The sequence below is a fragment of the Lissotriton helveticus genome, chromosome 7, assembly GCF_964261635.1.
Source record: "Lissotriton helveticus chromosome 7, aLisHel1.1, whole genome shotgun sequence".
NCBI classification, from domain to species: Eukaryota; Metazoa; Chordata; class Amphibia; order Caudata; family Salamandridae; genus Lissotriton; species Lissotriton helveticus.
This window is the reverse complement of record NC_136068.1, coordinates 525,885,985-525,913,185: the sequence shown is the minus strand read 5'-3', so window position 1 is coordinate 525,913,185 and position 27,201 is coordinate 525,885,985. Positions and strand designations below refer to the sequence as shown.

The window sequence follows — 27,201 nt, the reverse complement described above, 5'->3', positions numbered from 1 at the left end:
AGCCTTTATTGAAGTCTTGATACTGTTCTAGAGTAGTTTCAGTTTGATCGACAATCGGGGACTCGATCTCCCTTCTATGTCTAATGTGTACTAGATGTGTGTTTCTGTGATAATCAGATGGGGCTAGAAAAACTGGTGGCAGTAGGAAGGCAATGTAACATGTTCCATCCCAATCGAGAGGCAGACGAACATATGCGGTCTGACCACAAACAAAATAAGAATGACGTGAGGCTTTGAAAATAGATTTCCCACTGTCACTATACTCGACAGTAGTAGTACAATCACTATGTCCTACATGTGCGGAACCATTCTTTCTGACACATAATTCGCCTTTGACTGGTAGTACTGAAATAGCAGGCAAATCTGGAGTAATATCTGACTGAACATTCAGGACCATGAAATTCAAGGAATAATTACCTAAATCATATACTTCATTTTCTAGATCTAACCCTGTTCTATGGGAGAGACCTTGCTTGTCTGGAAAACATGTCCTATTCAGAAGGGACATATCAGTTGAGGATGACGTTAAAGTGGACCATGCTCCACACGAACCATTATGTGAAAACGGATAGGGAAAGAGTGGCAGAACTCCCTTCGGTGTCTGGAAAGGGGGGAGTCGACCACATACCCAACAATTAGTGGCATTGCTGGTCTGGTGTGAATAGTGCAACATTCGGATGAATGTATTATTTCGCATAGCAAGACGATAGGATAACTCGTGAGGAGGCAGATCACTAAATGTGTGCTCTACTGTATCATTAGAAAACATATGTACATGTGAAATTGGAAAACATAAATGTAATGCATAACTTGTGCAGGTAACCATAAGACTTAAAAAATAATAGAAAACTTAGAACAAGAATACATATTTTAGAGTTTCGACTAACTCTCTCACTGTGGGGGTCTATCTCATACATGTCAGGAACCTGTCTAACCGTTTCACCCGAGAGGGACTTAGACAATTAAACTGGCTGACTTATTTTACTAGACCGGAGCTTCTGTTTATACTCCTGTTGCGGAGTTTTCTCTAACAGAGGAACTTTGAGTTCAGAGTCAAGTTCAGAGTCTGTTTTTAGGCAGTCTTTCGGAATAAGGCAGTCCTTAGCAAAAGTCTGTTTACGTATTCCATGGAACTTCTTTATGTGGCTCAGGTGGACCCACCCCTTCCTGCCCTCGAGCTTTACGGCGGTCCTTGTTGTTAGTAAGATCATCCGAGGCTCCTCCCAGCGGGGCTCCAGCGGACTTGAACGATCAAAATTTCGGACGAATACGAAGTCACCGGGGACGACTTCATGCGGTTTCACCTCGGTGTTGTCTGGAAATGCGGCGGCAGCCTGTGAACGACAAGAGTGTAGGGCAGACATCAAGGAAGCTAGGTAATCTGTCAGCATATTACTGGAAACATCTGTAATACTGCGGGGTCTAGGTGTACCCCACATGTTTGGGGGGCGGCCGAATACGACCTCATACGGGGACAGACCTGATCTGGAATGTGCAACCATCCTCATATAGAATAAAGCAACTGGCAGAGCTACTAGCCAGTCTACACCTTTCTCTTTACATACTTTTGCAATGCGTATTTTCAGAGTCTGATTATGTCTCTCTACGAGACCGGCTGCTTCAGGATGGCGTACACAATGGAACTTCCACTGGTACCCTAACAGAAGGGAAACATGTTTCATAAGCTCAGATGAGAATGGCTGGCCGTTATCTGAATACACGACCCTAGGGAGTCCATAGCGGGGAAAGAATTCACGAACCAACTGCCTGGCAGTGGTCGCGGCTGTGTAATCTGGAACTGAATATGCTTCTGTCCACCTGGACAAGGCGCATACAACTACGAGGACATACTTGAAACCTCGACATCGCTCCATCTGAATATAATCCATCTGGAGGACTTCAAAAGGGTGGTCAGGAGGTTGGAATCCACCTTGTTCCACCGGGACACCTTTACCTGGATTGAACTGACAACATATCATACAGGTACGGACTTTCTGCTTGGCTGCAGCTCGTAAATGTTTGTTGAACCAAAGGTTCTGAATACTGTCTAACATAGCTTTTTCTCCTAGATGTGCTGGACTATGTGCGGTATTAATAATAACTTGAACCATAGAGTCGGGGAGAAACCATGTGGCCTTTCCCTTCGTCAACCATCCTTGATCTGTCTGGACCCCTCCTTGTTCGGACCATTTCTTGATTTCTTCGGGAGTAGCATGTAACTGTATGTCTATGACATCTGGTGTAGGGTCCTTAATTGTCATACAAGTAGTCTGATCTTGAGTGAGTGTCTGTGTCGTGTTAACTGGAACGTCTGGAGTCTGAGCTGTAAGCTTGGCTGTTCGATCTGCTAGATTGTTACCTTGGGAAATGATGTCAGTAACTTTCGTATGTGCCTTGCACTTCATGATAGCGATAGCTGTCGGTAAATGTATTGCATCTAACAGAGCTTGAATGAGGAGACCATGCTGAATCTTGGTTCCATGAGAAGTCATGAAACCTCTCTCCTGCCAGAGCACTCCAAAGTCGTGTACGACTCCGAATGCGTAACGTGAATCTGTATATATGTTTACTTTCAGGTCCTTGGCACGTATGCAGGCTTGGGTCAGAGCTACTAGCTCTGCTGCTTGAGCAGACAAGGTGTCAATACGATGTGTTTCTATAACTTCGGTTTCAGTAGTCACTGCATACGCGGCTACTAGTTCTCCTGTACTTGTTCTCATACATGAACCATCCACATAAAGTGTCAGGTCAGGATTAGGTAATGCAATGTCTGTCAGGTCTTGTCTTGGTTTTGTCATAGTGTTAACAACTTCCACACAGTCATGTGTGGCAGGATTTGAAGTAACTGACGGTAACAGTGTAGCAGGATTTAGAATATTGCAGCGTCTGATTTCTATGTGTGGCTGGAACAGTGTCAGTTCATAACCTGTTAAACGTGCAATTGTCAAGTGCTGAGTCTGTGTTCGGTTTAAAAGAACTTCCACGGAATGTGGAACTTGTACTGTCAGGGAGTGTCCTAACACTATGGAATCACTTTGTCTGATAGCTAGAGCTGTGGCTGCAACTGACTTGAGGCACGCAGGCAGAGCCTGGGCTACTGGATCTAATGTGCTAGAAAAATAAGCACAGGGCTTGTACTGTCCTGCTTGATCTTGTGTGAGAACAGATAATGCAGTACCATCACGTTCTGTGACAAAAAGTGTAAAAGGCTTACTGTAGTTCGGTGTCGCTAGAACAGGTGCTTGGCATAAGGCTTTCTTTAATTCATTGAATACAAGTGTATATTCCTGGGTCCAAGGGAGGACAGTCGATACGGCTGCCTCCTGTGTCGTTAACTGTATCAGTGGCTTGGCTAGAAATGCATACTGTGGAATCCATTGTCTACAGTAAGAAGTGAGGCCAATAAAAGCTCGTACCTCCTTCTGTGTCTTGGGCTGTGGAAGACTCGCTATTAACTGGATACGGTCTGGTGTCAACTGCCTACCCCACTTGGACAGCAAGTGTCCTAAGTATACCACTTGCTGGACACAGAATTGTAATTTGGAAGGGGACACCTTGTGCCCCTGCTCGGCCAGAAAATACAGAACTGTAAGTGACGCACGCTCGCAGTCACGTTCAGAACGGGCTGTGATCAATAGATCATCGACATACTGGAGCAGGGCAGTGTCAGTTGGCATGCGGATATTGTCTAGTTGTCTCTTAAGTGCTTGACTGTAAATACTAGGGCTTTCTGTGAAACCTTGAGGAGCTCGTGTGAATTTATAGCTCCTTCCATTTAAACAAAAACCGAAAAGGTACTGGCTGTCTGGATGAATGGGGACACTGAAAAATGCGTTCTTGAGATCGATAACTGTGAAAAATGTAGCTTCAGAATCAATGGCTGTCAATAGGGAAGAAATATCTGGGACTACTGGATACTGATGAATGATACATTTATTAAGCTCTCGAAGGTCAATCACTAATCGATATACTGGGGGTGCATTTGGATCAGTACGTTTCAAGACTGGAATGATAGGAGAATTACATACATTGGAGTCAGTTTCTACAACCACTCCTTGAGCAATAAGCTTGTCAATAATTTTGGATAAGGCTGCTACAGCCTCAGGTGGCAATCTGTACTGTCTGATTCGTGGCAAAACTACACCTTGTTTGAGAGTCACACGATGGGGTGTGATATTCATACAACCTACATCAGTTGGATCTTGCGCCCATAAATGCTGTGGTACATTCAATAATCTTGGATCAAAATCACGTAATACATAGTGACCTTTAAAGTCTCTCAGGAACAATCGGACCCCTTCTGGGGAGCAGCAAATTACTGCACCTAATTCTTTTAGCGTCTTAATGCCTAACAAATTTTCTGGACATGATTTCGTGAGTAACAAATCAGTGGTTCGGGACAATGGACCAACTTCTAGAGTAACTGGTTTCGAAATTTCATTAACAATCGGCTTTCCTGAAAATCCAAGGGAAACATTTTTAGAGCCTGAGAGCGGAGCCCCTGGAACCTCGTCATGACTGATAGTAGTCCTACTTGCCCCTGTATCAATCAAAAACTTTCTATCTTTCCCTAATACTTGACTGTGTACATAGGGACCCTCTTGATCTACAGGTATCTCGATGAGAGGCAAGCCTACCTCCCTCTCTAGGCTGTTTCATGGATAAGGCTGATAATCTGGATACTCTGTCTGAGCATACTGGTACATTTGCTGTGTAACATGCTGTGTTGCAGCAATAGGCTGCGGTGCTGGAACTGTCTGTTGTGCATTCTGTGGTGGCTGAGAAGTCTGTGAAACTTGTTCATGTCTAGGCGGACGTGGTCTTTCTTTAGTCTTACCAGTAGCTATGTTGTGTTTCAGAACTGCACACTCGTTTATAAAATGACCTGGCTGTTTACAATAATTGCATGTCCCTTTAACGGGAGCTGCAGGATGACTGGCTTGATTCGGACCCCTCTTCTGACTGTCTTGTGGAACAGATTGTGCAACTAATACTTTCATTTTTGTGTCTTTCATACGTCTCCTTTCGTGTTCTTGCTCTTCCCTGATTCTATTCTGGTGATACTGGAGCATCTGTAACATTTGTGACGGAGTATTAGCTTGCCAACTACTTTCGACTTTCAATACTCGATTTTTAACTTGTGGACTTGAATTCTCGACTAGTTTGGTAACAAAAAGATGAGGGTACGATTCACTACTTGTTTTCAGACCACTGTTAATAATAAAACATTTTTCAAATCTAGAATAAAAATCACTAGTGTCTTCATCCTGTTTCTGTTTGCAAGCTGAGATTGCATCCCAATCTTCCTTTTTCGTGGCTAGTAGCCTTGGCAAAACCTGTATCAATAACTCGGGCAATTCTTTAACTTTACCCCCAAGACCGGTACCTGGTACTCGTGATTTATCTTCAGCTTCTAAAGCTGTCCAATCTATCTTTTTCTCTCCCACCTCCCATTCTTTTTCCTTGAGTTTTTCATATACCTCTGCGGGCAACAGGACCTTTAACATTAATGATATCAGGAGGCGGGGTTCCAGGAGGACTTCCCCCCGTGGCCCCTAGACTAGAATCGTCGACGGGTATTGTACGTGCTGGGAGAGTGACTGATGTAGCGGGTACATGTACTGTAGGCTGGACCGGGGGTACCGTAACAGGTGCTGCAACGGGAGCCCCGGTGGCTGGAGGAACAGGAATTACATTATTTACAGGAGCAGGCGGAACAGGATTTGCATAAACTGGGACTGTGTCGTCCAAATAGGACGAGAGAAAAATATCAGCTGCGGTCGGTTTGTGACGTAACTTAATCGGAACTAATGGCGGCGGAAAATTACATGGTGCTTCCGGGGTTGCTCTCGGCAAGCCCTCGGCCAGAAGAGGATACATACCCTTAATAAGGGCATTTCTCTGTCTGTCTGACTGTTCGGCTTTAACTCGTTCACCTAACTCGATTAATTCCCTTTCTTGGGCTCTTTCCGAGGATTCTCTACTTAATTCTGTTTTTCTGATTTCTTTTTCGGTTCTTCTATGAGATTCTTTGCGCCATAACTCGATGGCATCTTTCTGGGACTGTCTGGATTTCTTTTTCCATAATGCTTCTTCTACTCGCATGATGCACTCGGCATCCCATGTACCTGATACAGGCCATCTATATTTCTCTTCTAATTCCTTGGTGTACTCCACCCATAAGTCTAGATATAATATGGCACTTAAGCCATGCTTATGATACATAAAATGACCTGGACTGTCCCTAGGCGGGACAGGAACTGCTTCCTCTAATAACCCTTTTCTGGTTTTTAACTGACGTAACTTCGAGAATAGAGGCATAGTTTAGGCTGGAATCTGGACACAATACAATACACGATAAACACAATAATAACTGGGAAAAACAAATCACTCATACCACGACATTGAAAACACATGGAATAACATTTAAAATAACAGTTCGGACAGAATGACTAGATGCACTGCTAAAACAGTACGAAACTTACCGGTCCCATAAAGAGACACGTCAGGACCCGCGTCCACCTAGGTGAACACTTCGTGTTGGATCTGTGTACCCAAACCCACGGACCAGAGACAAATTAATTGACCCTGTCTAGATACTACCCCAGCAACGGTACTCACCGGGCAGCAAGAACGGAAGGCCTCGGACTGGACTGGACTGCTACGACGACGGACTACGAACTTCGGACTTCAGTTACAGGTGGGCCTCCGGATACCTCGGACCTTGGACTCTCGGCTTGGGCTCTGGTCGGGACTCGCCGCGTTCCTCACCGCCTCGTCTGGATGCTGGACCGCAACCTCCGTCTCCTCCGTGGGCCTGAGGGATACTTGAAGCAGAAATATCTGCACGTGCACGGTATGGTTCCGTCACGGCTGCAGAGGATCAGGGGGCCTGCGTGGCTTCGCCGGCGCGTGGGGAAGGGCAAGTCCCTATTCGGGCGCCATTATGTGGTAAATAAATAATTAATTACCGGTACTATTTTTCATATAATCAATAAAACAGGTAGCTCAATAAATAAGAGTCAGGATTCGAGGTATCTTGAGTCGACAGGCTTTAATCAGGCATAAGGACAGGAACAGGACAGCCTGCAATAGTACGGGATGGCAGCTGCCGGGGAAATGGGAATCGGGGATTGGCATCGGCTATATTGGCAACTTTCAGTAACAGTACACAGTATATATATTAAAACAATTGCATTACATTCAATACAGTAGGCGTAGCAGTAGGCGTGACTCGTAGCAGTCGCGAAAGATAAGGGCAAAATGATGTAACAAGAAGGCGTGTACAGGGCGTGTACATAGACATGTGATGTAAACGTAACAGAAGTGTCATAAACGGGGCGGAAACATGGAGGGGGCTACCTGAGCAGCTGGGACCTCTAACCTAGTGGTGCGTGAAAACGGGCAATGACGTGTTACCAGAGAGAACTGGGGGCTATGACTTCTGTGCTAGAAGAGGAGACTAAAGTCTGGAGTGTCAGAGCGACATGTACCCAAGGCATATCTGGTATCTGGTGTTTAGAGTACATGTTGATAGAATCCAAAAGTTATCAGGGCAAAAGCTAATAGACTCTAAGACTGGTGCATGCATAATTCTACATGTATTCTATGAATATTAATACAGTATTTCTCTTACATGGAGACAGTAAGGCTAGACCATGACGGAAACTATTGATGCGATTCAGTAGCTTAGGAATGCAGAGAAGGAGGGCCGGACTGATAACTAGAATCATAACATACTCTTGGCAGACTGGGAGGCAGAGCCAGGCCGGGCCGGGCACTGCGAGGCATGAAAGTAAGCTAGGGGTCAGGGATGCAGGTGGGGGCTGTATCGCTCCTCGGAGAGGGTTCAGGAGACAGGAGCTGAATCTGAGTCTGGGCCCTTTTGAGGCCTAGAAACGGGGACAATTCAATGAATTTAACGTGCACACTGTAAAATGTGGCAACGTAGGTTTACATAGGCTTAATATTCGTTGCTTTCACAAGGACTGGAAACTGGCATACTAGAGATGGACACAACTTGTAATTGCGTCTTTAATCGATCAGAGGGGAATACATGCATATCGATCATGCACATATAGCATAAGATGGGGAACACGTAGGCACATACAACATGGCAAAATTTACTTTTCCACAGTAGAAACACTTAGCAATCATTGATGGGGATGAAAAGGAATGGTGAGGCTGAACCATGTGGGGCCTAATTACATAAGGTGTGCATACTAACTCCTATTTCGCTTTACATTGCATAGTAAGCAATTTTTGTCAGAATAATGTAGTTGTATTGTATTAAGAGCACTAAATGTTTATTTGGGGCTGCTGTTGACTTAGAAATCTGAGTATTTTAGGATGCAACTTGTAATATGTTCACTCTTTAGCATTCGGCTTGCAGGAGCGGCCCGTGAAGGTAAGAGCGGTAAGAGCGGTGGGGTAGTGTGGGGGGATTCGACAGATGAGGACGAGGGAAAAGCAATTATTTATTTAATTTTCCCTCATAGTTTGGTGAATCCCCCCCTCTCACATTCATCGGCCACTCCTATTAGTGTCACAAAACAACTGGGAGTTCTTTCAAATCCTGAGTCTCCTTTAAAGGAAATTAGGTCAAATAATACTGTGGTCCACTTATCAAGAGTGGCGAGAACTGTTTTAAAGGAAGAAGAATAAAGAGTGACGTCTTTAATTCTTGGATCTGCAAAAAAACAGTACTATAGAAATCTAAATGGGATAGGGATGGGAGAGTTCATCATGATGATCTACCGTTCTGCAAAAGTATGATATGAGTAGTTCTACAAATTACATTAAAGGAATTAGTGGTGGGATACATTTGCTGGATTGTTATGATCAATTTGACTTACCATTCTCGCTGAACAAATTCAGTTCACCAGGGTTATGGGTCACAACTGCAGTATTAAGTTTCAGGTTCAATAGGTCTTTGATGGGCAATTCTATATTAGATCTGATTCCTCTCATGGTCTTGTAATTAAATAAAGTGCAAGAGAGCAGGCAGCTTCTTTCTTCATTGGAAACCCAAGGAAGGCGCACTCCCAGGGGCTGGTCACTGCGGAACACAGGGGCCTGGCACGAGGGCGCTCTTAAATCCAGGTCCTGGCTTCAAATCGGGGGCCAGTCTGAAAACCACTAAACTGCGAGGAAGATAATACTCAGTTTGAGTTGTGGGCTGACCTGTTTGAGTGCTGGGCTGCTCCCGTGAGGATCGTTGTGGAACTGGACCCCCTTTTGCTGCTTGGGACACGGCTGTGCTGAGGGAGCTGCTGCCGTCAGAGGAGGAACCCGCCCTCACCGCCCACACCGCTGCGGGACTGCGAGGCAGTTCTCACACCTGCAGCCTCTTCCCGCAGCGGCCCCGCCCCCCCGCCTGGTGCAGTATTAACTTTCGCAGCACCCGCTGCGCGGGTGCCACTCAGTTCGAGTTGTGGGCTGACCTGTTTGAGTGCTGGGCTGCTCCCGTGAGGATCGTTGTGGAACTGGACCCCCTTTTTCTGCTTGGGACACGGCTGTGCTGAGGGAGCTGCTGCCGTCAGAGGAGGAACCCGCCCTCACCGCCCACACCGCTGCGGGACTGCGAGGCAGTTCTCACACCTGCAGCCTCTTCCCGCAGCGGCCCCGCCTCCCCCTTTACCTAGGAGTATATAATTATCATATCTGTCTCGCGCAGCGGGACGTGCGCGGGACGGAGCTCGGGGCGAAGCCCGGGCAAAGGGCGGGCCCTCTGAGGCCCTCATAGGCCTGAGTAGGCTGGGCTGGGCCTATCCCTTAACATCTGCAGTTCTGTGGTGTATCCCGTCAAACGTGGTAATGTTGACAGAAGAGGAAACCCCGGGTAAGAAAGGAAGACTACGCAATGGGTCTTTGGACAACTACTTCCCCAAGGTACCGAGTGAGGGTGATAAGGACTCTATTCTAGCTGAGCGTAGGGCTGAGCGGCGTCGCTCAGTAGATAGTATGAAAAACAGACCCCTCATTGACAGTACTCCTCTTGGGTTGACCCGGGAGGGAGACTCACTAGACATGAGTGGGGATATTGCTAGTCAAGAAGGTGTTCCTCTTTTGCTCCGTGATCTTACTCCCACACCTTGCTTGCCTTCGGATACAATTACAATTGTTTCCCCCACCCTTAGCCCCGGTCGCAATGCTGTCACAGCCAAGTCTAGGAAACAGAAATCCAAGCAATTAGTTGTTGCCCAGATTCATCGCCCACCACCAAGTAAAAAAAGGCGGAAATCAAGGGTGGTCCAGGGTAAAGCTAAAATCCTGCACTCTGATTTTGGTAAAGGGCTAAAAACTCCCATTCTAATTGAAAGTGTCCTAGCAGAGGGGCCGGATCTTCCACTGGCTGTAGCACCGCCGTTGGAAACTAGATCACCTGAAGTAGCTATACAGGCCGTGGATTCTGATAGCAACGTTGGTGTTGCAGCACTAGATAATCTATCTCCCCCCTCATTGATAGGGAACTTGGAGTTTCTGCTAAGATCTCTCCTTTTACCTATTAATGAGACCATCAAAAAGGTGGAAATTAGATTGACTATTTTGGAGACTGCTATAAACAGCATTGTTGCTCTTACCAAAGCCCAGGGGAGTGGGGTCGCGCTTCCTACACCTCCGGCCAGGCTTCCCGCTATTATTGCTGCTAAAACGCCAACTGCCCTACCCCAGCCGACCAAACACAAGACACAGCCCCAGGGTAGGGCTGACCCCAACCCCCAGAACCCACCACCTCCTAAACACCTAAACACACCAGTAATTAAAACGGGTGGTGACCCTAAAGGGCCAGTTTTAAAGGCCTCGCTAAGTAATAAACAGAACGACCAAGGGGAATGTAGATATACTAGAGACCCACGGAAAAAGGTGCCGCAAGTGGAAATTCCCCCCAGAAGCAGTGCCCTTTGGGATGTATGACGTTATAACGCATACTTTTACTCCGCAGACCATTACAACGCGACTTTTACTCCGCATACCGTTACAACGCATAGCGCCTTGGGGCGCTGGATAGTGGTAAGTATAATTTACTATTCTAACTCCAGTCCCCGTGGACCCTAGGGAAGGTGTTGGATAGTAAATTATACTTATCCCCTATCCTAGAGCGCCCCCCAGCGCAATGCGTTGTAATGGTATACGGAGTAATGGTCGCGTTGTAATGGGTCTGCGGAGTAAAAGATCCGTTGTAACGGGTGTATACCGTGCCCTTTGTGGTGGTTTTGACTGGGGTCCCCCCATTAGCTGATAGTAAGAAGGAGGGATATGATGAACTCAAAAATAAAATCATTCATTGGTTGAGGACATATAGGCCCATAGCACACAATATAGATGGGGATATAGTCCATGTTAGACGGATTAACTGGCTGGGTAGCAGACGAAAAGATATAGAGGGGGACCTAGTGGTGGTTAACTTTAGAGACCCCCGGGCAGTAGATTACATCGTAAACTGGCCACCTGGAAATGGGGACACTTGTATCACCCCTCGGGCTCTAACGTATTTTTATCCCAGGACAGAGGCCCCTCCTCCTAAATACCCACATATGTTCCACTCCTATAGGCCACCCCCTACCTTGCCTTACAGCAACATTTATCCCCAGTATGGGCAGTATTTTGCCTTGGCGGCTGATCATTCTGCCTGGACTACAGTGCCCCATAGACATACCATGAGCCAAAACGCCAGGATGGAACATCTAAGACCCTTCACCCCCCTGGATACTTATAACCGGTTTTCACAACTCTCTGGGCTGGAAGATTGTGATTGATGTTCACTGTCCTGGGGGGAGAGAATTGATCTGCCTGGTGTGGAGGCTCTGCGATCTCGTGGTGGTATAGATATGGGGCAAGATAGACCCCACTTAACGCAAATTGCTATTACCAACATTGCTGTTGAGGCTCCTGCGGTGGCCGGGAGTATGGTCAGCACGGCTAGTTGCCCTGCTGACCCTAATCCTTTGGTTCAAGAGGTGGGCAGCCACATGACCGCGGTGGGTAATGATGGGGGGAACAAGGGGGTCTACACCAAAGTGCCCAAGGGTCGACGGGTAATAAACCTGTTGTCTTGGAATGTAGCGGGGTTAAAAAGGAAGCTGGATATACCGGAATGGCACTCATTCATCGAGAAGTTCGATGTTTGCCTGTTTCAGGAAACCTGGAGCCTACTACCCATAAATAAATCGGGATATACCACCCACTTTTCGCCAGCAGTAAGTAGAGGGAAGGGTAGACCGGCGGGAGGACTCACGGTCTGGATAAAAATAGATCTGGACTGGGAGGTCACACGCCACGATTTGGAGTGTAGTGACATACTCCATCTCTCCTCCAGAGGACACGTAGAGGGATGCAGGCTTGATCTATTTAACGTGTATGCCAGAGGGGCACCCGGGGACACCGCCTCTTCAACTCTATCAGCTCTGGATTCAGCCTTAGCTAACTGCCCTCCAACAGCGAAAATCATTGTGGGGGGGATTTCAACTGCACGTTTGAACCCCTCCTCGGAGATGATCCCTTGGGTATTGAAGATGAAGATTCAAAATGGTCCATTCCAACTCTGTCCCTGCCCCCTATTAGAAAATGGTCAGCTAGGGCAATCCAACTTAATGCACTAACTAGGGATCACAAGCTAAGAGCCCTCAACGGTAGGACTATGTCCAATCAGTCAGGTGCACTGACTTTCAATAGACTTACTGGGCCGTCCCGAATTGACTACATCCTAATGGATGTTAGTTTGTGGGCAGACCTTATTGATATGGAGGTGCTCCCAAGTCAGGATAGCGACCATAACCCCCTGTGTAGCAAATTTAACTGGGGCATTTCTAAAGATAGGAGGGTGAATGCCCTTATAAAGACAACTAAAGAAATTATCCCTTACAATAACAACCGCAGATTGAAATGGGACAAGGCAAACCTGAAGGAGGACGATCTAGGGACCATTAAATCCCTGGTGGATGGCTTGTGCTCGGATCTGGAGGGCTGGGATCGAGAAAATCAGATGAGTATGAATCCGCACACTTCCCTTGACTCAGCTTATAAAGCTACAATTGAGCAAGTTGGTCACTTCTTTACTTCCAAGGGGAAAAGTTATAGGAAAATCACCATACCTCCCATCTCAAATAAACCTTGGTATTCAGACCAGTGTAAGGGCAAAAGGAAAAATCTGACAAAAGCCCTACTCTCTAGGGATCCTTTGCTAGTTAGAGCGGCTAGGAAGGATTACTGGAAAGTACTATCGCTGGCTAAACGTGAATGGGAGGAACAGCATTGGCAAGACCTAACTAATGCTGTCAGCAGGAGGAACCCGAACCTCTTTTGGGATCTGATTAACAGAGCCAGGCAGGGGAGATCACAACCATTAGCAGCTCACATAACCAGCCAGCAATGGTTTAATCATTTTTTAGCCCTATATGGCGGTAACGAAGAGATAAATTGCCCCGGGGTTGCAAGTTTAGGTGGTGGGGATGCCACAGGGGTGGACGACCTCCCATTCACGGCCCCTGAAGTAGCAATGGCTATTAGACATTTAACCCCCAAGAAGGCGGCCGGTCCGGATGGGATCCCTGGGGACCTATTGATTGCGGATCCTCTGGCTTGGTCCAATTTAATCGCCACAATAATGAACTTGATTGCTAGGGGGCACCCGGTGCCAGAATCTTGGAAGGGGGCCGAGGTGGTAACAGTGTTCAAGAAGGGGGCAAGAGATGACCCTGCCAACTACAGACCTATTAGTCTGATAGATATAATTCAGAAAGTGGTTGGCAGGGTCATCATCTCAAGGGTTGGCGATTGGATGGAGGAGGCTAGTATACTTTCCCACCTCCAAGCGGGTTTCCGAAGAAAGGTAGGCACGATGGACCAGGTCTTTCGCTTTTTTGTTATCTATTGGAAAGCAGTTACCATCAAAAAAGGCAGTTTATATATGGCCTTCATAGATCTCAAAACAGCTTTTGACCTGGTCCCCCGGGCTAAATTGTGGGAGATCCTAGGAGGGATGGGATTTCCCAGTGGACTCCTGAGTTTAATCGTAAAGCTCCATGAAGGGAATTATGCGAGGGTCAGATGGGGCACCCAGGGCCAACTAACGGATAGGGTCCCTGTGAGGAGGGGAGTACGCCAGGGCTGTGTTATGGCTCCGACTCTTTTTTCCCTATTTGTGAATGGAGTGGTGGACCATCTGAAAGGGGAAGAGTCGGATGCCCCATCCCTGGCGGGGGAAAGAATCCCCACTTTACTCTTCGCCGATGACACCTTATTGATTTCTAAATCCCCAGTGGGGCTCCAAAAACTCTTGAATCGATTTAGTTCCTTCTGCACTAATAGAGGCTTAATCATCAACACCTCGAAAACTAAACTGATGGCATTTTCCCCCTCTAAAAGATTTAAAAATAACTTTTTGCTAAATGGGGCTCCCCTGGAGATGGTCGACTCATTTGACTATCTTGGAGTTCGGATAAATAGTCGAATGACCTGGAAGGATCACCTGGCCAAAATGTTACTTAGCCACCAAAGAGTATCTGGGGTGACTCTGAGGGAGCTTCGGGAGTCAAGTAGCAAACCTGTCTCCCCGGCCATGGCGATTTATGAGGGCCAGATACTACCGGCGGCATTATATGGCTCTGAGCTCTGGGGGTTCGAAAATGTTTCAGACCTCTCCATAGCGGAAAATACCTTTTTGAGGAAGGTGGTGGCCCTCCCAGCTTCCACCCCGTTGATCCCCCTGAGATTAGATTTGGGCATAAGAGCCCTTAAGGACTTGGTGAGGCTACGCCCATTGCTTTTCTGGACCCGTTTAAGAAGGACTGAGGAGCTTGCTAAGTATGCTGAAGGGCTGGATGACCTTTTACTGCTCGACACCGGGAAAAAAATTGGATGGCTGAATAATGTGAGAGACCTAGTCCTTAAACTAGGTCTAAGAGATGCATAGGAGTCTCAAATGCCGCCGCCCAAGGAAGTGATTAAAAGGCTATATTGGGACTGGGTACAGAGTGTGGCACTGAATGGTTTGGATGGGGGTTCACTCACGGATCGGTTCTTGGAATTTAAATGGGTGAAAAAACGGGAACCCTTCCTTGACCTGATAACCAAACCCTTAGATAGAGCGCTATATCTAAAACTGAGGTACGGGACGCTACCGGTGCATGATTTCACGATGAGGTGGTCCAAATCTGGTGCCTCCTTGCGTTCGTGCCCAGGTTGTGCAGCACCAAAGGAGACTGTGGCCCACCTATTCTTTGCCTGCCCCGCCTACAAAGCGGCACGGAAAATCTTGCTGAAACCTGTATGTAGGGAGCTGGGGCTGAGGTGTCATAGCCTGGCACTACGTGTACTTACTACCGATTCATCATCCACCACCACGATATGCGGGGTGGCAACATTTTTGAGTAGTGTTTGGCTGACGCGCTCCCGGCTACTGAAAATGCATTCTAGGCTACCAATGGACTGATGCACGTAACCAAAGCTTTCCTTACTTAATTAATGACTGTGGAGCATTCTTTAGCCCAGGACACTTTTATGCTGTACATATTTTATTGTTTTAGTGGGGGAATTGAATATTCTTATGTACGTGTACTCTTTTATGGTGAACAAAATTGCCGAATAAAGATTATTACTACTACTATTAAATATGGAAGCAGATCTGCATCTTATATTTTCATTGTTCAAATCTATTCCAAAGTCAAGGTATCCATTCTAGATTCCAACCACCTTCTCCGATGTAGTGACTCCCGATGAGGCTGGAGTGACAGAAGTTGCTGGCATGCTGGCTAAGAATGTATGAAGTTTCTTAGTCTTTCTGAGAATAGATGTTTTCTCTTTAAGGAAGCTCTTATTATAATTTTGGTTTGCAACTAAAGTACCTTACAACTTTGTTTTGAATACACTAAATCCCACTTTATGAATTATGTACGTTGCTCACGGAGGTGAATTATCTCAGTGCACGTCAGGACAAGTTAAATGATTATCTGAGCCTGTTCTGCGTCATCGGAAACAAATTGTCTATTACTATTTTTACAGTTCCTCTCCAATGGCCCAAGACTCTGCAGGAAGTGATGGTCCCAATCATTGACACATCAACCTGTGATGACCTCTACCATATCGGTTCAGGTGTGAGCTCAGGCCAACCCATAATCCTCAGTGACATGATTTGCGCTGGCTATGCGGCTGGAGGAGAAGACTCTTGCCAGGTGAGTGGCTTTGAAGTGTCTGAGTGCTCCCAAGCAGTGTCTAGATATATGTCCTGAGGTTAAATCATAATGGTAAGTTGTCTAGTGCAAGGCTGAGGTTAATTTTTCCCAGTATATATTTGCACTGAAATCCACCTATGAACCTTAGATTTTCCATTCTCAAAAATACATTTGGCCCCAAAAAATAAACATGAAAACTTTTTTACGATATAATCCTATATTTGCCATGTTTTCAATAAACATAATTTTTGGGGCAATTTTAGGAATTATGTGTAATGTGATTCCCAAATGACTAATCCTAATAATACAACAGAAAATGGAAAATGGTTCTCTAGTTTTCCCTGTTGCATCTATATGGCATTCCTAAATGTGTCCATCCTGATGAGCAAAAGACAAAACTCACGTTTTTGTCAAAGCTTTAGAGGAACATGTTCTGTGTGCGTCGGTGCGAGTCCGAGCAGATTTTTGTCAATTTTTACTTGTTTCCCTCAGCCTGTGTGTGACCCAGTGGATGTTGAGATGAATGGTGTATGTTGAGTGCTTGCAGTCCGAACACGGGGCGAGGGAATATGGGAAGCAGTTGGATCGGTGCTTAATTTGTAAAACAATAAGCTCCGGGGCCCAAACTTTCGTTCAAAAACTACGAGTATCAGGCTGCATAGTCTTAATTCCCCCTTATTACTCGTTCATACACAACCAACCAACATAAATAAAAGCCATTGTCATTTACAATACTAATAGATTAAACTCTCGCAAATGTGAGACCTATTGCATTGCAATAAAGGGCCTTCTCAACTGCTTGTTAGATTGTAAATATTGGAGGAAGAGACCAGCCTGCAACGTCTTCAAAGTAGTGATAAATAGTGCACTGAAGAAGATGTGTAAGTGTTGTACATTACACATATACAAAGTGTGAAGTGGGAGTTACATATGATCCGAGCTATAAACACTAACAAAGCCCTCCAACATTTTTCGCTCTGTGATTACACTGTTGCAGCTCAAGAGGAAGAGCAGGGGTTGGGGGGGCCTGGTTCCTGCCCTCTCCACGATGTGTGCGTGCAGTATGGCATTGCGTAATGTAATTGCTATTGTTTGCCTAATAAAAAACACTCTAGCTGTAGTTGGGCCCTGGCTTCACCTCCTGGTGCAGGGCGGGCTGTGCTTTATGGCAGGCATGGGCGGAGGAATGGTCTCGGACTGCAGCTCCAGCCTCTTGCCCCTGCTATTATTAGTGAGCGAGAGGCGCAGTGGTGGTGGTACTGGTGGTATTGGTGGTGGTGCTGGTTTTGGTGGTGCTGGTATTGGTGGTGCTGGTATTGGTGGAGGTTGTATTGGTGGTGGTACTGCATTTGGTGTTGGTGCTACTGCTATGGGTGGTGGTGCTACTGCTATTGGTGGTGGTGGTACTGCTGTTGGTATTGGTGGTGGTATTGATTTTGGTGGTATTGGTGGTGGGGTATTGGTCGTGGGGTATTGGTTGTGGGACTGGTATTCGTGGTGGTGGTACTGGTGGAGGTACTGCTATTGGTGATGGTGGTATGCTATTTGTGGTGGTGGTATTGGTAATGGTGGTGGGGTATTGGCGGTGGTGGTGATATTGGTGCTGGTATTGGTGCTGGTGGTATTGGTGGCGGTATTGGTACTGGTGGTGATAGTGGTGGTGGTATTGTTGGTGTAGTTTTGGTGGTAATATTGGAGGTGGTAGTATTGAAGGTGGTAGTATTGGAGGTGGTGGTATTGGAGGTGGTGGTATTGGAGGTGGTGGTATTGGCAATGGTGGTATTGACAGTGGTGGTATTGGTGATGGTGGTTGTATTGGTGGCGGTTATTGTATTGCCGGTGGTGGTATTGGTGGTGGTGGTATTGGTGATGGTATTGGTGATGGTGGTGGTGGTATTGGTGATGGTGGTGGTATTGGTGAGGGTATTGGTCGGTGGCAGTGAAGGGGGTATTGGTGGTGGAGGTGGTATTGGTGGCGGTGGTATTGGTGGCAGTGATATTGGTGGCGGTGATATTGGTGGCGGTGATATTGGTGGTGGTGGTACTGGTGGCGGTGGTATTGGCGGTGGTATTGATGGTATTGGCATTGGCGGTGGTGATGGTATTGACTGTGGTGGTGGTATTGATTGAGGTGGTGGTATTGATTGTGGGGATATTGGTGGTGGTGGTATTAGAGGTGGTGGTATTGGAGGCAGTGGTATTGGAGGTGGTGGTATTGATGGCAGTGGTGTTGATGGCAGTGGTATTGACGGTGGTGGTGGTATTGATGCCAGTGGTTATATTGGTGGCAGTGGTGGTATTGGTGGCAGTGGTGGTATTGGTGGCGGTGGTGGTATTGGTGGTGTAATTGGTAGTTGCGGTTTTGGTGGTGGTGGTGGTGGTAGTGGAGGTGGTGGGATTGGGGGTGGAGGTGTATTGGTGGTGGTGGTATTGGTGGTGGAGGTGGTATTGGTGGGGAAGGTGGTATTGGTGGTGAAGGTGGTATTGGAGGTGGTATTGGTGGTGGAGGTGGTGTTGGTGGTGGAGGTGGTATTGGTGGTGATGGTATTTGCATTAGTGGTGGTGGTATTGGCGGTGGTGGTGGTGGTATTGATTGTGGTGGTATTGATGGTGTGATGGTGGTATTGGAGATGGTGATATTTGTGTTGTTGGTGGTATTTGAGATGGTGGTATTGATGGCGGTGGTATTGGTGCAGGTGGTATTGGTGCAGGTGGTATTGGTGGCCGTGGTATTGGTGGCCGTGGTATTGATGGCTGTGGTATTGATGGTGATGGTGGTATTGGCGGTGGTGGTATTGGCTGTGGTGGTATTGGTGGTGGGGTGGTATTGGTAGTGGGGCTGGTAGTGGTGGTATTGGTGGTGGTATTGGAGGCAGTGGTATTGGTGGTGGTGTTGGTGGTATTGATGGCGGTGGAATTAATGGCGGTGGTATTGATGGTGGTGGTATTGGTGCCGGTGGTATTGGTGGGGGTGGTATTGGTGGTGGGGGTGGTATTGGTGGTGGGGGTGTTATTGGTGGTGGCGGTGGTCTTGATGGTGGTGCTCTTGATGACGGTGGTCTTGATGGTGGTGGTATTGATGGCGGTGGTATTGATGGCGGTGGTATTGGTGGCGGTGGTATTGGTGCCGGTAGTATTGGTGCCGGTAGTATTGGTGCAGGTAGTATTGGTATTGGTGGTGGTGGTATTGGTGGTTGTGGTATTGGTATTGGAGGTATTGGTGGTGAGGGTATTGGTGGTATTGGTGGCATAGGGGATGGTGGTTTTGGCGGTGGTGGTATTGACGGTAGTGGTGGGATTGGCAGTGGTGATGGTATCGGCGGTGGTGGTATTGACGGTAGTGGTGGTATTGGCGGTGGTGATGGTATTGGCGGTGGTGGTATTGACGGTAGTGGTGGTATTGGCAGTAGTGGTGGTATTGGCAGGGGTGGTGGTATTGGCAGTGGTGGTGCTATTGGTGGTCAGTGAGGTAGCTTTAGTACATATGAGCTGTCACACAGGTGTGCTGTTGTCTGCTTCAGCCCATTAGCACAGGAGTATGTGCTACCTGGAATTCACATGACTTTCGCTAATCATTTCTAAATCCATTTTACTTGGTGGGGAGGGTCAAACAGACATGAGGGAATAAAGTGACTGAAAGCAGGCACCCGTGTTACGGGGACAGCTGTGCTGGTGATGGTATTGACTGTGGTGGTGGTATTGATTGAGGTGGTCGTATTGATTGTGGTGATATTGCTGGTGGTGGTATTGGTGGTGGTGGTATTAGATGTGGTGGTATTGGAGGCAGTGGTATTGGAGGTGGTGGTATTGATGGCAGTGGTATTGATGGCAGTGGTATTGATGGTGGTGGTGGTATTGATGGCAGTGGTAGTATTGGTGGCAGTGGTGGTATTAGTGGCAGTGGTGGTATTGGTGGCAGTGGTGGTATTGGTGGTGGTGGTGGTATTGCTGGTGTAATTGGTAGTTGCGGTTTTGGTGGTGGGATTGGTAGTGGTGGTGGTAGTGGAGGTGGTGGGATTGGGGGTGGAGGTGTATTGGTGGTGGTGGTATTGGTGGTTGAGGTGGTATTGGTGGTGAAGGTGGTATTGGTGGTGAAGGTGGTATTGGAGGTGGTATTGGTGGTGGAGGTCGTGTTGGTGGTCGAGGTGGTATTGGTGGTGATGGTATTTGCATTAGTAGTGGTGGTATTGATTGTGGTGGTATTGATGGTGTGATGGTGGTATTGGAGGTGGTGGTATTGGTGTTGTTGGTGGTATTTGAGGCGGTGGTATTGATGGCGGTGGTATTGATGGCGGTGGTATTGAAGGCGGTGGTATTGGTGCAGGTGGTATTGGTGCAGGTGGTATTGGTGGCCGTGGTATTGATGGCGGTGGTATTGATGGCGGTGATATTGATGGTGATGGTGGTATTGGCGGTGGTGGCATTGGCTGTGGTGGTATTGGTGGTGGGGGTGATATTGGTAGTGGGGCTGGTAGTGGTGGTATTGGTGGTGGTATTGGAGGCAGTGGGATTGGTGGTGGTGTTGGTGGTATTGATGGCGGTGGTATTGATGGCGGTGGTATTGATGGTGATGGTGGTATTGGCGGTGGTGGTATTTGCTGTGGTGGTATTGGTGGTGGGGGTGGTATTGGTGGTGGGGTGGAATTGGTAGTGGGGGTGGTAGTGGTGGTATTGGTGGTGGTACTGGAGGCAGTGGTATTGGTGTTGGTGTTGGTGGTATTAATGGTGGTGGTATTGATGGGGGTGGTATTGATGGCAGTGGTATTGATGGTGGTGGTATTGGTGCTGGTGGTATTGGTGGTGGTGGTATTGGTGGCGGTGGTGGTATTGGTGGGGGTATTTTTGGTGGTGAGGGTGGTATTGGTGGTGGGGATGGTATTGGTGGTGGGGGTGGTATTGGTGGTGGCGGTGGTCTTGATGGCGGTGGTCTTGACAGTGGTCTTGATGGCGGTGGTATTGATGGTGGTGGTATTGGTGGCGGTGGTATTGGTGGTGGTGATATTGGTGCCGGTAGTATTGGTGCCGGTAGTATTGGTGCCGGTAGTATTGGTATTGGTGGTGGTGGTATTGGTGGTGGTGGTATTGGTGGTGGTGGTATTGGTGGTGGTGGGAGTGGAGGTGGTGGGAGTGGGAGCGGAGCAGGTGGTGGTATTGGTGTTGAAGGTGGTATTGGTGGTGGTATTGGTGGTGAGGGTATTGGTGGTATTGGTGGCATAGGGGATGGAGGTATTGGTGGTGGTGATGGTATTGGCGGTAGTGGTGGTATTGACGGTAGTGGTGGTATTGGCACTAGTGGTGGTATTGGCAGGGGTGGTGGTATTGGCAGTGGTAGTGCTATTGGTGGTCAGTGAGGTAGCTTTAGTACATATGAGCTGTAACACAGATGTGCTAGTGTCTGCTTCATCCCATTAGCACCGGAGTATGTGCTACCTGGAATTCACATGACTTTCGCTAATCATTTCTAAATCCATTTTACTTGGTGGAGAGGGTCAAACAGACATGAGGGAATGCTGGGTTAAAGTGATTGAAAGCAGGCGCCCGTCAGAAGGGCTGTTTGGGAAGAAAGAACATGGAGGAGAATTTCCCTTCAGGACGAGAACCTATTGGCTAAATTCCTAGTCCTCTTGCTTTGAACTGTGTCCTTGAGGCAAGCCAATAAAGGTTTATTGTACCCAGAGTGACATCTTTATATCCCTAGCTCCTTTTTTGTACTCTGCCTCTCTATCCATATGCTCATCTTGAGAAAATAGCTCAGCTCCTCCCCTCGGAGAGTTGTGGCCCACACCTCGGTGTGAGGCTGGAACCCTTATGATGAAGCATGTCACCTAATGGTGAGTAAGGGTTCTTGTCCTAAAGGGAAATTCTCCTCCTAGTTCTTTCTTCCCAAATAGCCCTTATGACATTACACAACTTCTATTATTCTCTGTTTTCTTTCTCACATACAGCCAAACGTACTCTGTGTGATATTTCGAATTTTGTAGGGATTGGTACCCCTTGGATTTTTTTGACCCTCGATGAACCTTAGCAGGGCCGGACTGGCTACCGGGTGTATTGGCATGCTGCCGAGCTGGGGGCTGATTTCGTTGATTGGGACCTGCGTGTGCTGAACGAAATTCGTTTTGCTTTGTTTATTTCGAAGCACACGCAGGTCTCCATCAACAAAATTAGCCCCCACCGCAGTGTTGTCAGCCCCCAGCTTGGCAGCATGCCAAAATGCCTGGTAGTCAGTCCGGCCTTGATCCTCAGTGTGCAGAACAGCATTTACGATAGACAGTGACACAAGCCAATGAAAAATATGGTAAGAGAATGGGTGCGGCTTCTCTCCCATTCTCTAAAGATAAGGCTGTACTAAGGAGGGACTAACAAGCCTATTAACAAATCCGAAGGCAGCATTTATGAAAGACAATGACACAAGCCAATGAAAACTATTGGAGGAGAGTGGTCGCAGCTTCTCTCCCATACTCTACTACAGCAGTCTTGCAGAGCGAGCAGCACATGCATGCTGCATCTAGTCTAGACCTAATGAGTGCGTGTGAGCCCCACTTGCAAGCAGTGGCTCAAATTAAGCACTGTTTGATGCAACCAGACTGTACTTATATCTGTTTTCATCTCACCAGCCTTATTGGACACTCTGAACATGGGTCTGGGGCATGCAGCAGTCATCCACCTTGCAAATGGAGAGGTACCTTCCGCGAATAGAGAGTAGGGGGCTCACTTGTAGTTTGACTGAGCAATGTGAAAGCATGAGAGGACAGAAAAATCCACAGGAAGCAGAAACCGGAGGAAAGGAAATGTGCTTTGATCATCAAATCGAAGTATCACCTTAGAGCCTCTTATGATTTCCAGCACATAAGGCGATGATGCTTAGCATCACTAAAAGTCAGAAAGCTTCACCCAGAATACCAAAAAACAGTCTGTGCCAGTATATAGTGTTATTTAAAAAGTGGGCGTCTGCATTCAACCATTAGCATTATTGTAGAGAATTTCGTAAAATGCCAAAGCAGATTTTATATGGGGAATTTTGCCACTGATTTGAGTGCTGTCCCATTCTGACTCCATATGGACCTCGTACCTTTATAACACTATACCTTTACCAAACATGCCTTTACGACGAAATGTGTAAAAACGTGGTTTTTGTAAAGGCCGCGTGGCTTAGGCATGTGCGGGTGTCATACAACCCTTTCAGCTTGGCCAACTAGAGTTAACAGGCTGCTTTTGAGTCTGAATCTTACACTGCTTTGTCACCAGAAAACAACTTGGACAAACAGCGGTGAACTCAATGAACATTTTCAAGTTCTGTTCAGTCAACATAAAGCCTCATATTGGTGTAGTTGCTGACCCATTAGGACACAGTGGGTGGGTTATTTTGCTTTTGTATCACCATTTTGGAAGACAATAGCTAAGATGAGGGTGTGAATTCTTTCCATCATCTTAACTAAGCTCTACCTCTGACTTGTAGCTAAGCTAAGATCTAACTCTGACATGCATCTTAGCTAAGCTCCACCTCTGACTTGTGTATTGTATTCAGTGTAGTTGAAGAAGGGCTGAGTTGTAGCCTCTTCCTACACTTAGGGGCCGATTAGGATGGCGGACGGACTTGTGTCCGTCCGCCATCCCAGAGGTGGAGGGACCGTCCGCATGGACTGCGGAGGTCCCTCCGTGCAAATCAGGATGTGACCGCCACCCTGGCGGTCACATCCTGGATATTTAACATTGCGGCGGGTGCTGCTTCAAGCAGCACCCGCCGCAATGTTAAAAGTGCATGTGTAACATTTACATGCACAAAGCGGCAGGCACCGCGCGGTGCCTGCCGCTTTGTGCATGTAAATGCTGGGGGGTACCATAGGTACCCCCCATGTGAACCCCCCACCCGCCTACGCTCTGGGGGCCCGCAACGGGCCCCCAAAAGCAAAAGTACACATGCTTTTCCACGGCGGAAAACCCGCCGCGGAAAAGCATGTTTACTAATGCTTCCTAATTTGGCTGGCGGTGTCTGATAGACACTGCCAGCCAAAGGAGAGCTTTTCCGCCGCGGTTGTAATCCGACCGCGGCGGAAAAGCAGCGGACAGAATCCAAGACCCACCAGCCATCGTAATGCGGCGGTGGGTCTTTGGTGACTCCGCAGAGGATTTTCCGCCTCCTCTGGGCCGGCGGTGGCTTCCGCCGGCCCGGAGGAGGCGGAAAATCCTCTATCATAATCGGCCCCATAATCTGTGTGTAAGAAAACATCCTGCAGCTAAGAATGATATATTCTTCAACCCTTGCACAGGAGTAAGGCCTCGCCCAAATGACTTCTTATTGGCAAAGGTTACTTGTAAATCAAAACCAAGAGCAAGGAAGACCGGGACCTGGGTGAATAAAGCAGAGGCTGTCGATGACAGCTTTTACCCATCCACTCTGCTGTTCACTTCTGAATTCATCATACTGATTTTTTTTGTGTCCAACTGGTACCCCAAGACTCTTTTCCAACCAGCACCTCAAAGCTTTTCTCTAGAGTTTCCCTCTTTATCACTCTCGCTATAATCTTTCTCACCACACCCCTCTATCTGCCACCTGTTCTACCTCTATATGTTACTAAGGCCTATTAATGCTGAACTCTCCAATAAGGTCCCAGATATAATGCCAAATGACCAAAGATCTACTCTCTAGAGCAATCTTTGCCCCGAGATCATGTGTTGAAACAAGTCTGCCCTTGATTCTTCTTTGAATCCACCTGTCTCAGGACCCAATGTTATTGGATGACTCCAATGCATCTGCAGTACCATTTCCAATTTTGGTTTTGCTTTTATAAGTCATTGATTATCTAGAATTTAATTCATTTGAAGAGAACAATGACATCCCGTTCCCGAAATCCACATCATATTTTAGATGAAATCCTATGGTTAGAACATAAGGTTTCTGATGAAATGTGTTCTCTGGGAAAATTGTCAAAATTCAATCGCTAACCACTTTTCAAAATACCTTTTTCGTTCTAAACTCATCTTTACTTTATTCTAAATTGGTTTTCCCCAAAGATCTCTTTCCTTTCCCAACCTGTTTCCCAGCCTTCTTTCTGAACCGTGGATGTCTAATGTTGTTCCAAGACGTCTGTGTACATGCTAAATGTTAGGATAGCCTTATATGCTGCTTATATTTAACAAACCTAAATTAAAGTCATTTATAAAGTCAATGTCTTTCTTACAAATTACAAACGTGGTAATGAATTTACCTTATTGGACCTCTGTAGACTTCCCGGCTCCAGAACCAGTTGTAGTTCAGAATATTAATGGCAAAATGCAAACATACCATGGTCAGAGTGTTGACACACAGAATATCGTTAAGGTAAGTATATATTGCTTTGCAGATAGAAGTACTATTATTAAATTTACATCTGCGTATCTTGAGGATCTATCCTTCATCAAGGCACACTGATGTGGAGTTAAGTATAGTATACCTGATCTTCTGATTATACTTTTGTTTGTTAACATTTATATCTCAATATTTTGTAGTAAACCCCAGACCAATCTGTCTCTCCAATTTTCTCTATTTCTCAGGCCTGGAGAGTTTTGTTTTTTTTAATCTGTGAATAGGGGACAGTCATTGCATTGTTTGTCTTCTTTTCCAGGGAGACTCCGGAGGGCCCTTGGTCTGTGAATCTAATGGTACCTGGTACCTGGCAGGCGTTGTGAGCTGGGGCATTGGATGCGCTAAACGGAATCGCCCCGGGGTGTACACCAAGGTTACATCTTACAATACTTGGATTCAGAAATATGTTTCCTCAAATGCTGGCCACATCAGCAGCAGTAGGTTCTGTCCTCTATTGCCTCTGCTGCTACTGTTGGCCTTCCTCCTAGGTCACCTTTGGTAGCGGTCACAGCATGGCTCATCACCATTGTGGAACTCCTCTGGGATCCGACTGTTCGCACTCCTTCATTCAGTGCAGAAACGTCTACTGATTGATGCTTCTGCTGTCGAGGAGCTTCCCTATACACATCGACGTAAACAAGAACACTTCCAAGTGCTTACTACTAACCTTGCTATTTCATGCCTCACTGTCTACTATCTCCAGTGATAGAATCATGGAACAATTTTTATTTACTTCCATCCCATATGTTTTTTTGAAGAAATTTTAATCCACATTCACTGATTTCCCATAATCCTCACTTGTCAATGGTAGAACATAGTTTGATGACATAATATTGAGTTATTGCCTCCAGCCACCATCTGAATTGGTTTTTACTTGCCACTTCGGGTGTATAACATGGGGAGGGCATCTAAAGTCTGGGAGAGCAGATGGGCTCTAATGGGATTCAAGCATTTTACACAATGAGAGCTTTTAATCCAAATGTAAAGATGAAAGTGACTACTGGATTGTTGGGAAACAAGCGGGTGTTCCAGAAAAGGCTAAATCAATCCATTGTCTTGAATGAAGCTCTTGAAAGTCCATGGTTTTAAACGCATGTATAGACAGCCTTGGAGGACACATGACTTTCCAGCTTCAGAGGTTGATGCTCGGACTCCTCATATCCATGACTACAATAAATACCCGTTATCTCCATTCTAATTCAGTATTCCATGAGTGTGTGGGCATTAGCAGCAGATTAGCCTTTCGCCAAGATGACCTGAAGTTGTATTGTTGTACTATAATATGAATTAAAAAACTATTTGGTGTACTGAAGGAACCATGTCTGAAAAGTCTCAACTAATTTTCACAAATACCTAGATCTTTCAATCACCAAATCTCATTGAGTGAACAGGGCATAAAGGAAACTATGGATGCAGAAGCCTTAAATATGAAGGAGGAACTCCATACAAAGTAGCCAAAGCTTGCTGCTATCACCACACACTAGGCCTTCTGAGGCCTTAAACACTGAAGTAGGCGAGCTGGCAGCGAACGGAAAGGGAGTAGAAAAGAGAGCATCCCTTTCTATGAGAGAAAGAATGGAGGACTGAAATGTACACAACCGTCTGTAAATTCTGAACCGTGCAACACACAGGTGGAGGACAGAGGTAGAACTACGAATTGATCCACTAACAATGGTACCCAAG

General features: G+C 46.7%; 1 protein-coding gene across 1 annotated transcript in view; it reads left to right on the top strand.

Moving 5' to 3' along the window:
* LOC144768712 (serine protease 33-like) overlaps window positions 1–26,873 on the top strand; it is a 91,980-nt gene extending 65,107 nt beyond the window's left edge. Inside the window, exons 3-4 of the mRNA XM_078652583.1 lie at window positions 16,003–16,172; window positions 25,778–26,873. Coding sequence (XP_078508709.1) covers window positions 16,003–16,172; window positions 25,778–26,020 — 413 coding nt within the window. The 3' untranslated portion in view covers window positions 26,021–26,873. The remainder of the gene's footprint in view (window positions 1–16,002; window positions 16,173–25,777) is intronic.
* The last annotated feature ends 328 nt before the right edge of the window (window positions 26,874–27,201 follow it).